The sequence below is a fragment of the Typha latifolia genome, chromosome 5 (genome assembly GCF_019914945.1).
Source record: "Typha latifolia isolate L0001 chromosome 5, TyphaL0001v2, whole genome shotgun sequence".
Lineage (NCBI taxonomy): Eukaryota > Viridiplantae > Streptophyta > Magnoliopsida > Poales > Typhaceae > Typha > Typha latifolia.
The window spans coordinates 11,945,219-11,958,356 of NC_133090.1; the positions used below are offsets into that span (position 1 = coordinate 11,945,219).

Below are 13,138 nucleotides of genomic sequence, written 5' to 3' on the forward strand. Positions count from 1 at the left end.
TAGTTAAAAACTCTATGTTTTACTGGTTTAATGAACATCTCGGCAACCTACGTATCTCGGCGCGACGACTTTCCCAGTGCGCATGATTATGATTAACGTCGGCACTGACCGCACAAGATTTTTCGTAAATATCTACCGAGCCGTGTCCTCAACTCCCTCCACGCCCACGCCCATAGCATCGTAACCACTGCTTGTTCAACTTTCTAGAGACATCCATTTCCGGTGCATCTCTCTCTCTCTCTCTCTCTCTCTCTCTCTCTCTCACCCACCCACTCGTGTGTATCGAGTGATAGTGTGGCCATGGCGGATGCCTCTCGGAGAACGGTACTCGTCACCGGCGCCGGCGGCCGAACAGGTCAACTCTATCTCTCTCACCATTGCTGAGAATAGTTTGTCTCGATTGGATTGGATCTTTCTCTCTCTGTTCTAGGGCTTATGACTTTGTCGGTATCTCGTTAAGATCGAGTGGATGCATTGGACGAGTCATTAGAAGATAGGGTTCGACAGGGAAATTATTTAGTTGGATCCGGATTAAGAAAGGAACGACCTTGCGTGAGGTCGAATGCATCTAATTATAAAGTGAGATAATAGTAACACTGGAATCGGAATGAGAGGAGGGTTGAACTTTAACCCTTCACGTACAAGATGATTTGGCTTATAAGTAGTGTTTGTCGGTTTACACGAATGGGACGAAAATGTGAAGTAAGATAAGTTGGGATTGTGGTTTATTTGGTTCTGTAGCTTTAGAAAGTGCCTTCATATGAAGAAATCCTCTAATTAAAGGTGTCACCTTTCTTCCTCATCTAGGCTATTCTCGTGTCGAGAGGACTTCTAGAGGGGGTTGTTTCCGAGCCTAAACTGCAACTACAATTAGATATTACTAACCTGTGATTGGTCCTTTGGCATTTTTTGCAAATATATATTGTGTGAATTTGCTTTAGTCTGGAAGTTGGCACCAATTCTAGTGGGTTAATGTCTCGTTTGACAACCAGCTATAAGTTTGTCAATTCTTTTGGATCCCTTTATTTTTGAGTTGTTCTCTAGCCTATCTTATTTTGTCAAAAAGGAGGCCTGAAAATTGTTGATTATATGTGAAACTATTTCGTAAAATTTAGACCGGTGAATGCTCAATTGCTCACTAATCATAGATTGAGGCCTTTTTTCTTCTTTTCTCCCCTTTTCTTCTCTAGATTGCTTAGATGAGTCAAAAGATGAATCTTTAGTAGATCGTCAATCTTCAGTTAGCACCAAGCAACTTACCTATTTTTTTGTATAACCTACCTAGCATGAATTTGGTACCTTTTATATTAAATGGAACTTGAACCTCTTTCAGTTATTATTTGTTGGCATGCTTTTTTGTTAGTACCTTTAGGTTTATAGGTTTGTAAGATTTTCTTTTTTATCCAAAATTTCGCTCAACCTGACATTGCTTTATTGTGTCTTTTGGTTGGAATTAGGAATACGACAGTACTGGTGTTTAAGTCCAAGATACTATAATTAAGTGGCTAGGACATTACAACATTAGTTCCTAGAGTATTACATGTTGATCAAGCTTCTTTTTCTGCCACAGAATATAAGGTTTGCATTTATGTCTATCTTAAATATTTACACCCTCTTTTACCTTTAGGCCAAATTGTGTATAGAAAATTGAAGGAGAGATCTGAACAATATATTGCTAGAGGTCTAGTCAGGACAGAGGAAAGCAAAGAAAAGGTTGGGGGAGCTGATGATGTTTACATAGCTGATATAAGGGATGCAGATCGTCTTATCCCTGCTGTTCAAGGCATTGATGCTCTCATCATTCTCACAAGTGCTGTTCCTAAAATGAAGCCTGGGTTTGACCCTAGCAAAGGTGGAAGGCCTGAGTTCTATTATGAAGATGGATTATACCCTGAACAGGTAACTTGCACAGCCTATTTCTTGTGAAGATTCTTTTTGCTTGGATTTTCTTCTAATACTGATCACCTTAGTCTTTTGTGTGTTAGGTTGATTGGATCGGCCAGAAGAATCAGATTGATTCTGGTAAGATTCTTATTTTCCTGAGTCATGATTCCATCTGTACTAGCTACAGGCTTTGTTAAATAGTTTGTCTTGTACAGCTAAGGCTTCTGGTGTGAAGCATATAGTTTTGGTTGGATCAATGGGAGGAACAAACCCTAACCATCCATTGAATAGCCTTGGAAATGGCAATATATTGGTAAGTAATTGGGTTTGGTTTATAAAGACTTAAGAATTGTCCTTCCTTTGTGTTTCCCTAAATTGTCTATATTTTGTTGCAGTTCCCATTTCTTGTTTTGACTCCACTTGTATTTTTCAATGAACTGATTTAGGTTGAATATTTTCATCTATCTTTTAAGATATAATTTGAGAACACAATTCTTAAACTGCACTAGCATGAGACCTTATTTGAATTTTTGTGTTCGAGTGAATTTTACTAGGTTCAAATGGAAAAGAATTTGGATTCTTTTGTGCTTGAATGTGAATGAGAAAATTTTATCGTTGTTCTGAAGATGTTTTTGATACTAAACAAAACCTTGAGATGTTTAAGGCCTCCATGGAGTCTTAAGATATGTTAAAGATGATGTAATTTAGAAGAAGCAATTTGACAAACTGACAATTGAAATGAGATTGCAAGGTACTTCTCAATTTATACTTCTGACAAATTCGCTGGAGCTTTTTTCTTGGCACTCACTTAAGACTACAAGGTTTGGCAATCTAATTGTCAGCATTAACTCTGGAGATCTAATTTTACCTCTAGCAGGGTGGGTCTGTAATGCACTTTTGATGTGCATCTACTAGTTCTAGGACTCAGTCCTTTGCCTGCTCCTTTTCAGATTTACCCCCTTTGAATTGAGATATCATTTATGAGATGTTCTCAATTATAAATGACATACTGCAGCTTTAATAGTCCATATATACCATGACTTACACCAAAGTACCTTCCATACACGAAATAAATATCCATGAGATTAAAAAAAGGGTTAAATATTTTTTTCCTCATACTTATGCTTAAAATTATGTTTTCATTTGTACTTTAAAAAGTTTTAAACTAGTCTATATACATAAGACTAAAGTGACACCGTTAGTTTTTATATCTAAATTAACTGAGCGCGCCCAAAAAAATATCTAAAATTGAATAGCGGAATAAATTCCCTCTATTTCTAATCTTTTTTATGGACAAAAATGTCTTTTCCTTCTTATATAACTATTTCTTTTTATTCAAAGAATACTCAAATATTTTCTTTTACTTTTTAGATTGTGTCAACTATATAGTAAGTATTATTAAACCTGAGTTTTTATGAAATTTAGTAGTTAGATCATATCTAGAAAGAAGACGAATATGGGTTAAACAAAAATTTAAATCAAAACCCCATCTATTTTGGGTATAAACACAATAAGGTATTTTGGTCATTTAGACGTGCTCTATTAACTTTGATAGAAAAACTGTCTTATTTTAATCGTAAGTGTAAGGATTGGTTCGTGACTTTTTGAATTACGCAAGAGTAAAGTGATTTTAGAAATAAGTACAGAAGAATAAAATTGTATTTAAACCCCCCTGCCCCCTAAATAAATAAATAAATAAGAAAGCCTCGACTAATTTGTCTATGATAAATCCTATGGTCGATGTTTCCGAAATTGTCTACCTCTGGCTCTAGAATCATCATAAGAAAGAGAGCACCTTATTAGTTTCTGAATTTGAGTGCATGATGAAAATTCGCACATTCACCGTTGCATGTCTAATTTGGTGGGTGGTGGGTGGAATGTTATGTTCTACAGCATTTCAAGTTTGTGTTATTTATGAACTTTTTTTACAGTAATCAATAGAAACTAAAGTTTTTATGCAATTCTTGCACCACTCATACTAACTTTACACAGCTGGTGGCTTCACATAATCTTCAATTTGTCTTTGCCCATATTATTTGGGCACATTTTGGCATGCAAAACCCATACTGCATAGCGAATTTTGCTAAATGCAGCTACTATTTAAATCCAGGATTTCCCATGACCAATTGAAGCCCAGAGCTCAATCCATTGGCCTATCTATAGTTCTTCCTCAAAGAAAAGCTAACTGAGTCATAAATCGTAGCAGGAGTCTTTTTATATTTATTTTTTCAGAGTAGTAAACCAACCGCACATGCCAACACTTATATGATGATATTTATCTTTTCTTGCAGGTATGGAAGCGCAAGGCAGAACAGTATTTAGCAGACTCAGGGGTACCTTATACAATAGTAAGGTAGCTTTTTCTTTTAAAATGAATAGGTAGCTCTCTGATATTGATATATCAGGATAGAATTTGGTTATATATTGTACTTTAGGTCCATGATAATTTAGCTTTGATATTTTCTTTTCTGAGAATTGATTGATGGTGTTTTACTCTTTTTGTTCTATATGCTGGTAATTTTCAGTCCCTTCAGAAGCAGGAGATCGACCATGAGAGGTTCAGATCAGTCATGAATGATAGTGTTCATACCATTCTAAAAAGACATCCATCATTGCAGATGTTTTTTCATTTACAAGAACAGAATAGAATACTGCCAAAATGTTAGTGCCTAACCAGAAACATATACTATGTACCTTGCATGACCCTTCCAGTAGAAGAGTAGGTGCTCATGTCTTATATTACCCATTCGTTGTGGGTTTCTGCATGAAATGATACTATGAATTTATGATAACATTATTAAGGGAAACAATCTTGTTTGTTTCTAGAAATCCCACCGTTAGTTAGAAGACCTTTTAATTTTCTGTCCGGTGAAACCCTAGGTTTGGTACTGTTTCAGATAGACTCAAGCATAATACTGTTGAAGTAACATTAGGACTAACCCACCAGTATTCTACTATTCTGGTGTCTGTGATAGGGCTGGAGGATTGCAAGATAAAGATGGAGGCATAAGGGAGTTGCTTGTGGGAAAGGACGATGAACTTCTCCAAACTGATACAAAGACAGTCCCAAGGGCCGATGTTGCAGAAGTCTGCATTCAGGTATGAGTGCCTGGTACTGACTTACAGTAGCTAGAATTTTTTGATGTATCTGACTACCTGAATTTGAACCAGCAATGCATAAACTTGCTTTGTCATGACTATCGGATTTATTAATTTCATCAGCAAAGATAAACTTCATCTAGTGGTGGTACTCACTTTCTGCTTCTCCATAGATTTCTATATGAGTACTCGATGGAATGCTGTCAATTTGTTGTGCTTTATTAGTCCAGTGTATGAATTCGTTTGTTAGGACTCATTATATCCTAAGTGCATATTAGGCTATAAAGAAGCACCTTTGTAAATTAGCTTTTGATTTGTACAGGCACTTCATTTTGAGGAGTCAAAGTTCAAGGCATTTGATTTGGCATCGAAACCGGAGGGTGCAGGTACACCAACAAAAGATTTTAAGCAGCTTTTCTCACAAATCACCAGCCGATTCTGATAGCTCCCTGATGGTAGACTGTGCAGCAAGAAGAGCATAACTGATCATTTAATTGTTGTTGCTGCTGTTGAAGCTGATGAATGTTATTCCTAAATATTCATATTTAGGAGGTGAGAAAGAAGATGACTGTTGTACAATGTCATACTCTATTTTCTGTTAATTCTTATGACATTATATCTCAAATTTGAGATCTAGCACTTCATGATCATTTAAAATAAAATATATGTTAGCACAGCAGATTACACTAGATTGTGGATGGCTTATATTTTTTCAAGCAATTTTTTTTTTATCTAAACCTTTTTATAGAAGAATTTTTTATCTAAACCTTGTTGCTGTGTTTTATGCGACCATATTTATCTTCTTTCCTGTATGATTGTTGATCAGATGTGAATAGAATTCCTTTTATTGAAACATATGCCCCGTAATATATATATAAATCCTTTGTCTCCTAATGAAGAATAAGCCAGAGGATTATCCTGTTAGTGTTGAGCTCTTTGAATCATTCTGATGCTGCCCATAGTAGAATAAGGTTGAATACATTTTACATTTTACTCATTGTTCTTAGATTCTTTTTTACATCATTGCGTCTATTGCATTTTTATCTAAACTGTAAATATAAATATTATTAATAAATATAATAAAGTAATCTTTTTTTAATAAATAAATCTGTATTTTGAGAACGTAAAATGTGCGTTTTTACATCAGCAGAGAATACTTTTGGTGTGTTCGAACGCGATTGACGAGAGTCTACTATTATTATGGTTAATAATTGTTATTTTGGTTTATTGATTAACCTCTTAAAAGGTGTGGATGGCAACCAAAATTACTAAAATTATTATGATGAATAAAACTTGATTTCTATTTTCTTCTATCATCTTTCTAGTCTCTCTATCATAATTTCCCTCCTCCTTCTTCACTAACCAGTCACTTCAACCGTTGGCAAGGTCACATCTATCTTCTAATCTCCCTCGTCTATTGAGTCATCCCTCCTCCTTGAGATCTGGGCCACTTCTCCTCTTTCATCCTTATCTTTTAAATTACATCAACCATCTAACTTCATCTCAATTATTATTCATAACTCTATCATCATCTCTATCCATCACCACCACCATCACTCCTACTCTTGCATATTTTCATCCCAGTTATAGTCCGAATCTGAAATGGTCATAAAATACCAAAAACGTAGATCAGAAAGTTGTAAATCGATCATCCTTAGTTTCATAATTTTCTAACTACGGGAGAATATCTGGTGAATATTTTTTCTCAGCAACCGATCCAAATATTAAAGATGACATTCCGTATCGAAAATAATTATTACACTCTTATTTCATAAATATTAGAGCAAAATAATTATTACTAAAATAAATTTCTTATTTTGATAATAATAAATCGGAATTGTTATTCCTATTTCAACCGTTATAAACTGGCTCAAGTATTTTCATATATTAAATGATTAAATTAATATATGAAAAAATAATAGGTTTTGAAGGGTATTTACGTTAATACGAAATTTAGAAGGTATACGGGTTGTACATGAAAAAACAAACAAACAAAAAGTAAAATACTTTCCCGTTGCTGTTCGGGATGTAACAGCATACACCGTAACGATCCTGTGTCGACACGTCGTATCAGTGTAACACCCCTCTTTTTAAGTAATATATTACATAAAGTCGTTCCCATTTACGACACTGTGGTGTTCTCCAGCCTAGGGTTTCGTCGATTCAAGACTCCCTTCGCTCGGCCGTCCTCCCTAGGATTTGTTTCTTTTTCTCTTGATCCTTTCGCCAATCTTGGAAGAACTAGATTTCCTCTCTCTCTCTCTCTCTCTCTCTCTCTCTCTCTCTCTCTCTCTCTCTCAGGTACGTCTCATACTACTTTGCATCGAAAAATCTAGGGTTTTCCAACTTTATTCTTATTCTGTCTCTCGGATTCGTAGAGCATGGGTCTCGTCTCCTCTTAGGAGTTTCTTTCTCGAATGCCATCCAGTTCTGCGGTCTTTTTCCCGATTTGATGTTTCCTGTTGAGATTTAGCCATCTGTGAATATAATTGCTTGAATTTGAAGAGAGATAACAAGAAAGTATTTGCATGTCGAGATGGTGCTGCTATCTTTCTTTCGATTGAATTGCTATTTTATTGAATCTTCTGTTGAAATATTTGGTTCGGAGAGCTTTGGATGGTGTTTGTTATGATACTTTTTTGCTATCTTATTTAATCTGCTCGTTGCTACGAGTTGTTAGATTTAACGACCATCTGTTATGATGTATTAGAGACGTACTATACATGTCAAGACACACTTTAATTCATCCGAAGGGACTTGCTGTTAATCTCAGAATGTGGTCTCGTTGAATTTTTCTTTTTGTTCAGATATGCTAGATAGCCATATTCTTGAAAAAGAAATTTCTTTTTTTAATTTTTCTTGAACTTTTTAAGAGCCACTGTTGCCCTTCTCTTCAACTGCACTCATGCTTTAAGTAACCGGGAAGCCAAGTCAACATCTTGGTTAATATGGCTTAACTGTAAGCCTACTCCTTGCCAAAACGAATCTAGATTTCTTTTTCCAGAATTCAAGAGTCCCTTTTATTTATCGTTTCCAATCTTCATTTATTTCCACTCAATTAAATTTCTTATTAATGGATAATGAATTCAATCTGCACTTGAGATTCCAGAATTTTGTAAAACACATTTAAACACCCAAATTTGAACACTGGGAAAGAAATTTTGGAGAGTTCAGAGTGTGCTCCTCCATTATGACTCAGGAAGATAAATAACAAATAATGTCAAAAGCCATAGGAAACTATGAGGCCATACAATGCTTGTTGATCAGTTGATGATGAGGTAGTCATTTATCTCTTTCTCCAATTTGTTGTTTCTGTATGAAGACCACATACATGTCATCTCCTTTTGTGCATCATTGCATCTAGCCTAGTATCTTAGTGAAGATGACATATTTCTAATTTTTATCAGATCTCTGAATGAGGAGGTACAGCCCATATCGTAGTCCTCCAAGGAGGGGATACGGTGGTAGAGGAAGAAGTCCACCAAGGAGGGGCTACGGCGGGCATTATGGACGCAAGGAACAAAACAACGGAAGTCTTTTGGTTCGAAATATTCCCTTGAATTGCCGGTAGTCCTCTAATCTCACTCAATGGTTGCCCAAATTTTTTTTGCATGTTATTATTTTCTTGTTAGTAAGTTTTGTGGAACTAAATTTCTTTTTTATTCTTAGCTGATTTTTCATTTTCCTCAAATGATTTATCTTTTTTCCTCTTTGCAGATCAGAGGATCTTCGAGCTCCTTTTGAACGATTTGGTCCTGTAAGGGATGTTTATTTGCCAAAGGACTATTACACTGGGTGAGAATTTTTGTTGATTGACTTCCTTGTTGGAAGTCTTATTATTTGCCAAAGGGCTGTTTGTCTATTCGCTTGACCAACTTCTGGTGTTCCAAGTGTCCTCTATAGAAAGCATGATTTTATTTTCTTGTTAACAGCCACTGATATTGATATTTCCTCTGGAAGTATGGCCGATACATAGTTTGAAGAATCAGATTTTATGATGGTTTTGCGGGTTATGGAATTTTGACTGAGTGTACCGGATTTGAGTTGTGTGTGTGGTTTACAGAGTAATGCCTCTAGAAGAATGATAATGCATTTTAAGTATTTTATGTTTTATATCCCTACATCTAAGTGGTCCGATGTGAAATATAAACCATATAGATAATTTGAAGTTTTGAACATGATTTACTTATCTGCAATTTGCCTCTGGAAACAAAAACCTTGACCTTGTGCATGAATGTTCTGAATATTGCTAAACAGTAGATCTTGGTATTTATTTATTTTGTATTTTGTATATTCTTACTATGAGAGGCTGAAATACTCGAAACTCGTGTGTTGAAATCAATTTATTTTAAGAATTTGGACAGCCCATTTCACAGATTGTAAGACCTCATTTGGTAGATCTCTATTTGAAGCTGAGCTATGATAATCTCCTAAAATGAATCGAACCGTGTGGAATAATTCTTTTGTGGTAATTATTTGGACTTTGGCCCACTAAATTTCTGCAAATAATTGAATAATCTATTCTGGACCATTGCCTATCGACATGTAGATGCTTTAATCCAGACCCTACTTTTGGATTTTAGGGCTAAACATCAAAATATGGTCAGCATGACCTGTTAGTTCTTGTTCATTGAGCGCATTTGGTTTGTTTGAAGGTGGGTAACATCAGAATGACAATTATGTCCACACAATTCATTTATGTCTGCTCTTTCCTTGGTATACTGGATGATTCCGTTGAATTTAGAAGGTTTTTGTAAGTGGCAAGTTTCTTGTTTGATACCTATTCTCTATTTACTTTCAATATAAGTTGTTTGTTGAAATTATTCTCAGGGTGTTTATTGGTTTGAAGTAAATACAAGACCTGTGTTTGCTGAAGACCACTGTTTATCATTCCTAGCATATTCATTTGGTTGATGGGGTAGAGTCTTGTCCAAATGGAGAAGTTTCTGTCTCAAGAGAAGTTTTGATTCTTCAACAAAATTAGTTTCATGAAGAGAAGATAGAATAGAGTTATTGGAAAGTTGATTGGATGAGAAGATAATTTCAAGGGAAGTTGATTTCAAGTGCTTGATATTTTTTTCAATCATTGAAGAATTTGAAGTCAAGAAATATATGAAGATATGAATAAGAGAAGAAATGTTCTGAGCCTGGACTGCTAACTGCTTTTTGTGACACTTGACTACAATTTTGATGGAAAAGTTAGTAAGTTGTTTTCTGTGCTTCCTCAAGAACTATTGAAGCATGTTGAGTGATTTTATTGTGATGGTAGAAATAGTAAGCACATATTATTATCTGACATTTGATGGTCTTGTGCTTCTGTAGTGTTGCTTTTCTTTCCTGATTTTTTTTTTTGAAATTTGATGCAGGGAGCCTCGAGGATTTGCATTTGTGCAGTTTGTTGACCCTTGTGATGCATCAGAAGCCCAATATCACATGAATCGCCAACTATTTGGTGGTAGGGAGATTACTGTTGTTGTTGCTGCTGAGTCAAGGAAAAGACCAGAGGAAATGCGTACTAGATCTAGAGTTAGGTATGCTCAACACACTTAGATTAAGTAAATCTGTTAGTGATTTCTATGTTGTATTGATGCATCCGCTGAATGCGATTCACATGTGATGACACATTTTGTACAGGGGGAGTTCTGGTCATGATGGTCATCGTTCTTCTCATTATGGTAATCTGCTGTTTGCACTATTTGTTATTATGTTGGAAGGGTTAGATAGTACTGTTGCCTTTGTTGTGCCCTTTTTCATTAAGTACAAGGATAGTTATGCAAGTTTCTGATTGACATTATGAATTTATTATTTATTGCTAATCCTAATTGTCAAGTAGATTTCTGTTTGCCAGTGGTCTGCAACTTGTCACCTAATCACCTCTCCCTTTAATCCAATGTGCATCTTGTGTTTTGAAAAACAATTCTTGATGAAAGCTTCTGGTTTTTCACATTTATATTCTTATGGCAGAAAATTATGAGCACTGGAAATTTTACTTTATTGTATTGTCCCATGAGTTGCTTTTTCCTTGTTTACCTCTTCCTTTTTATGTTGGTTTCGCAAGGAATTCACTAGCATTAACATTTCTGCTGATTATGATTCAAGAGTTTGATCGCAGAACTTCAGATCACTTGCTATCATGGAAGTATATATTTTTCTAGTTCTTTTGCCAGTTGGTACTGGATATGTGCCAGCTCTCTCTACGGTGTTTGCACTTCATATTCTTCACATGCCTACAGTTGTTTTTTTTCCCTCACATTGTTTTGCTTTATGTTTTCTAGGCCGTTCACTGCTAGACATTCTATTGTTGTTGCAACTGTAAATACTGTAAAATTGTAAACTGTCTGTGAGTTTGCTCATTTTGGGAATGGCTGGTCAATATGGCAGGACGGTCCCGTTCTCGTTCACGCTCTCCTCGCTATTCATCAGCTTCTCGGGCTCGCCAGCAGTCAAGGTTAGGAGGATCTTAATTTTTTACAATATGAGCTGACATTTACTTGGAGACTTGTCCCAGTATGACTATCATCAAGCTCATCCTATATCTTCGTTCTTTTTTTTTGGGGGGGAAAACAGATCATACTCTCCTGCACCAAGACGTCGGGGTGACTACTCTGCTTCCCCACGCAGAAAGCAGTCACGTCATACAAAATCACCACGGGATCAGCCAAGAGATCGTGATGACGATAGAAACCGCAGGTCATATTCTCCCAGTAATAGTGACGCTAATAGACATGAAGCTGACAATGGTTATAATGAGTAAGTTTTCATGTTTTCAAAATGCTTATTTACATTCTTGTAATTGTGGGTAGTGAACTACTAATCTCGATCTTTGTTACTTCACTTATCTGGATTACAGTGCATACAGTCAAACTTGTTGCTGAATTTTAGTTATAATGTCTACATATTTTTCTGGTATACTGTTTATTTATTGTACTTTTATACTTAATATACATAAAGTGCATACTGTATAAATGACTAAAGATGGCCAGTGACATTTGGGCAGTCATCTTAATCATAACTGTATTCACGAATAGAATGGCAATTTAGGATCATATGATTAACTAAGTAACTAACAAGCCAATGAGATCTAACAATTTCAATAAAGTTCATTAGAATAAATGTTGTCACCAAAAGAACTTAACAAACAGCATGATAGATATATAAATAAAGCACCAGGAAGTATTAATAACACTCACAAACAGCTGAAAAAAATATGGAGTGGAGAGATGAAAATTTTCAGTCCATCAATTTTCAATAGAGATTTTTGTTATCATATGCATATTCAGTGGATATAGAGTATATATGTTGTATACGCTGTAAAATCACGAACCTTTTCTTCTCTTCAATTTTTCCTTTTTAACTTTTAATTTCTATTTTTACTCTTTTGGATTTTTTTGTTTGCATCATTTGTTATATTCTTTTGTGGCGATTCATACAGAAAGTCTCCACGTGGTGCTGAGGGATCCCACTGGAGGTCACCAAGGCGTACCTCAGGTTCACCTCCTGGATCGCGATCAAGGTCTGCTGACTTGTCCCCTGGCCGCAGCAAGTAATTTGAAGGCAAGTAAAAATGCTTTGTCTTGCTATAAGATGGTTTATTCTCCTGAGTAGCTGATGCCTTGCTTGCATTTCCTTTGTTCTGCAGATTATGGAGCTCTATGCAATTTTTGGGGTGTTACCTCAGCAAAAAGACTTTGTTAGGACTTTCAAAGCTTCATGGATAACTAAGTTTCTAAAAGCTATTTACTACCTGGAACTAGTTATGGTGTGTACTAGTTATTTGTCTCGGTGCTGTTTGATCAGTGTTGTGTAGCAGATAATATTACTTGCTTTCGAACTTTGGTCATGAATGTTTTGAGTCTCTGGGCCTCTTTTTGCTATGCCAGCCTTAGGGATGAGACTTTCATCATGTGTTAATTTTCGTGTGCTAGATGAGATGAACGGGGCAACATCAGGGCGACTAGTAGTATTCTTTACTCCATTGGGTGGGGGGCATAACTATGAAATGGAAGAAACGTTATAACAATTAACAAACCTTTTTCGAATTATTATGCAATTTGATTAGGGCGATCAGAGAACAGCGTATATAACTCCAGACTTCACGTAAGCTAATGCATAGCTCAGTTTTGTTGGAAACTATGCCAACGCAATGAGCAGCAGC

General features: G+C 35.8%; 2 protein-coding genes across 3 annotated transcripts; both read left to right on the plus strand.

The window, feature by feature from the left end:
- Positions 1–32: 32 nt before the first annotated feature.
- Positions 33–5,672, plus strand: LOC140789487 (uncharacterized protein At5g02240-like). Its single transcript, XM_073139200.1, has 7 exons — positions 33–355; positions 1,628–1,899; positions 1,986–2,022; positions 2,100–2,197; positions 4,176–4,237; positions 4,860–4,983; positions 5,306–5,672. The coding sequence occupies exons 1-7, from the start codon at positions 301–303 to the stop codon at positions 5,423–5,425; spliced, it is 768 nt and encodes a 255-aa protein (XP_072995301.1). The 5' UTR covers positions 33–300; the 3' UTR covers positions 5,426–5,672.
- A 1,412-nt stretch (positions 5,673–7,084) lies between these two features.
- LOC140788877 (uncharacterized) lies at positions 7,085–12,886 on the plus strand. Of its 2 annotated transcripts, none has more exons than XM_073138364.1 (9): positions 7,085–7,284; positions 8,391–8,550; positions 8,701–8,778; positions 10,350–10,514; positions 10,618–10,658; positions 11,365–11,431; positions 11,551–11,733; positions 12,416–12,537; positions 12,623–12,886. In XM_073138364.1, the coding sequence occupies exons 2-8, from the start codon at positions 8,399–8,401 to the stop codon at positions 12,528–12,530; spliced, it is 801 nt and encodes a 266-aa protein (XP_072994465.1). In that variant the 5' UTR covers positions 7,085–7,284; positions 8,391–8,398; the 3' UTR covers positions 12,531–12,537; positions 12,623–12,886. The 2 variants fall into 2 exon arrangements, with proteins under 2 accessions (XP_072994465.1, XP_072994466.1); XM_073138365.1 differs by lacking the exon at positions 7,085–7,284 and adding an exon at positions 8,125–8,261.
- Positions 12,887–13,138: the final 252 nt, after the last annotated feature.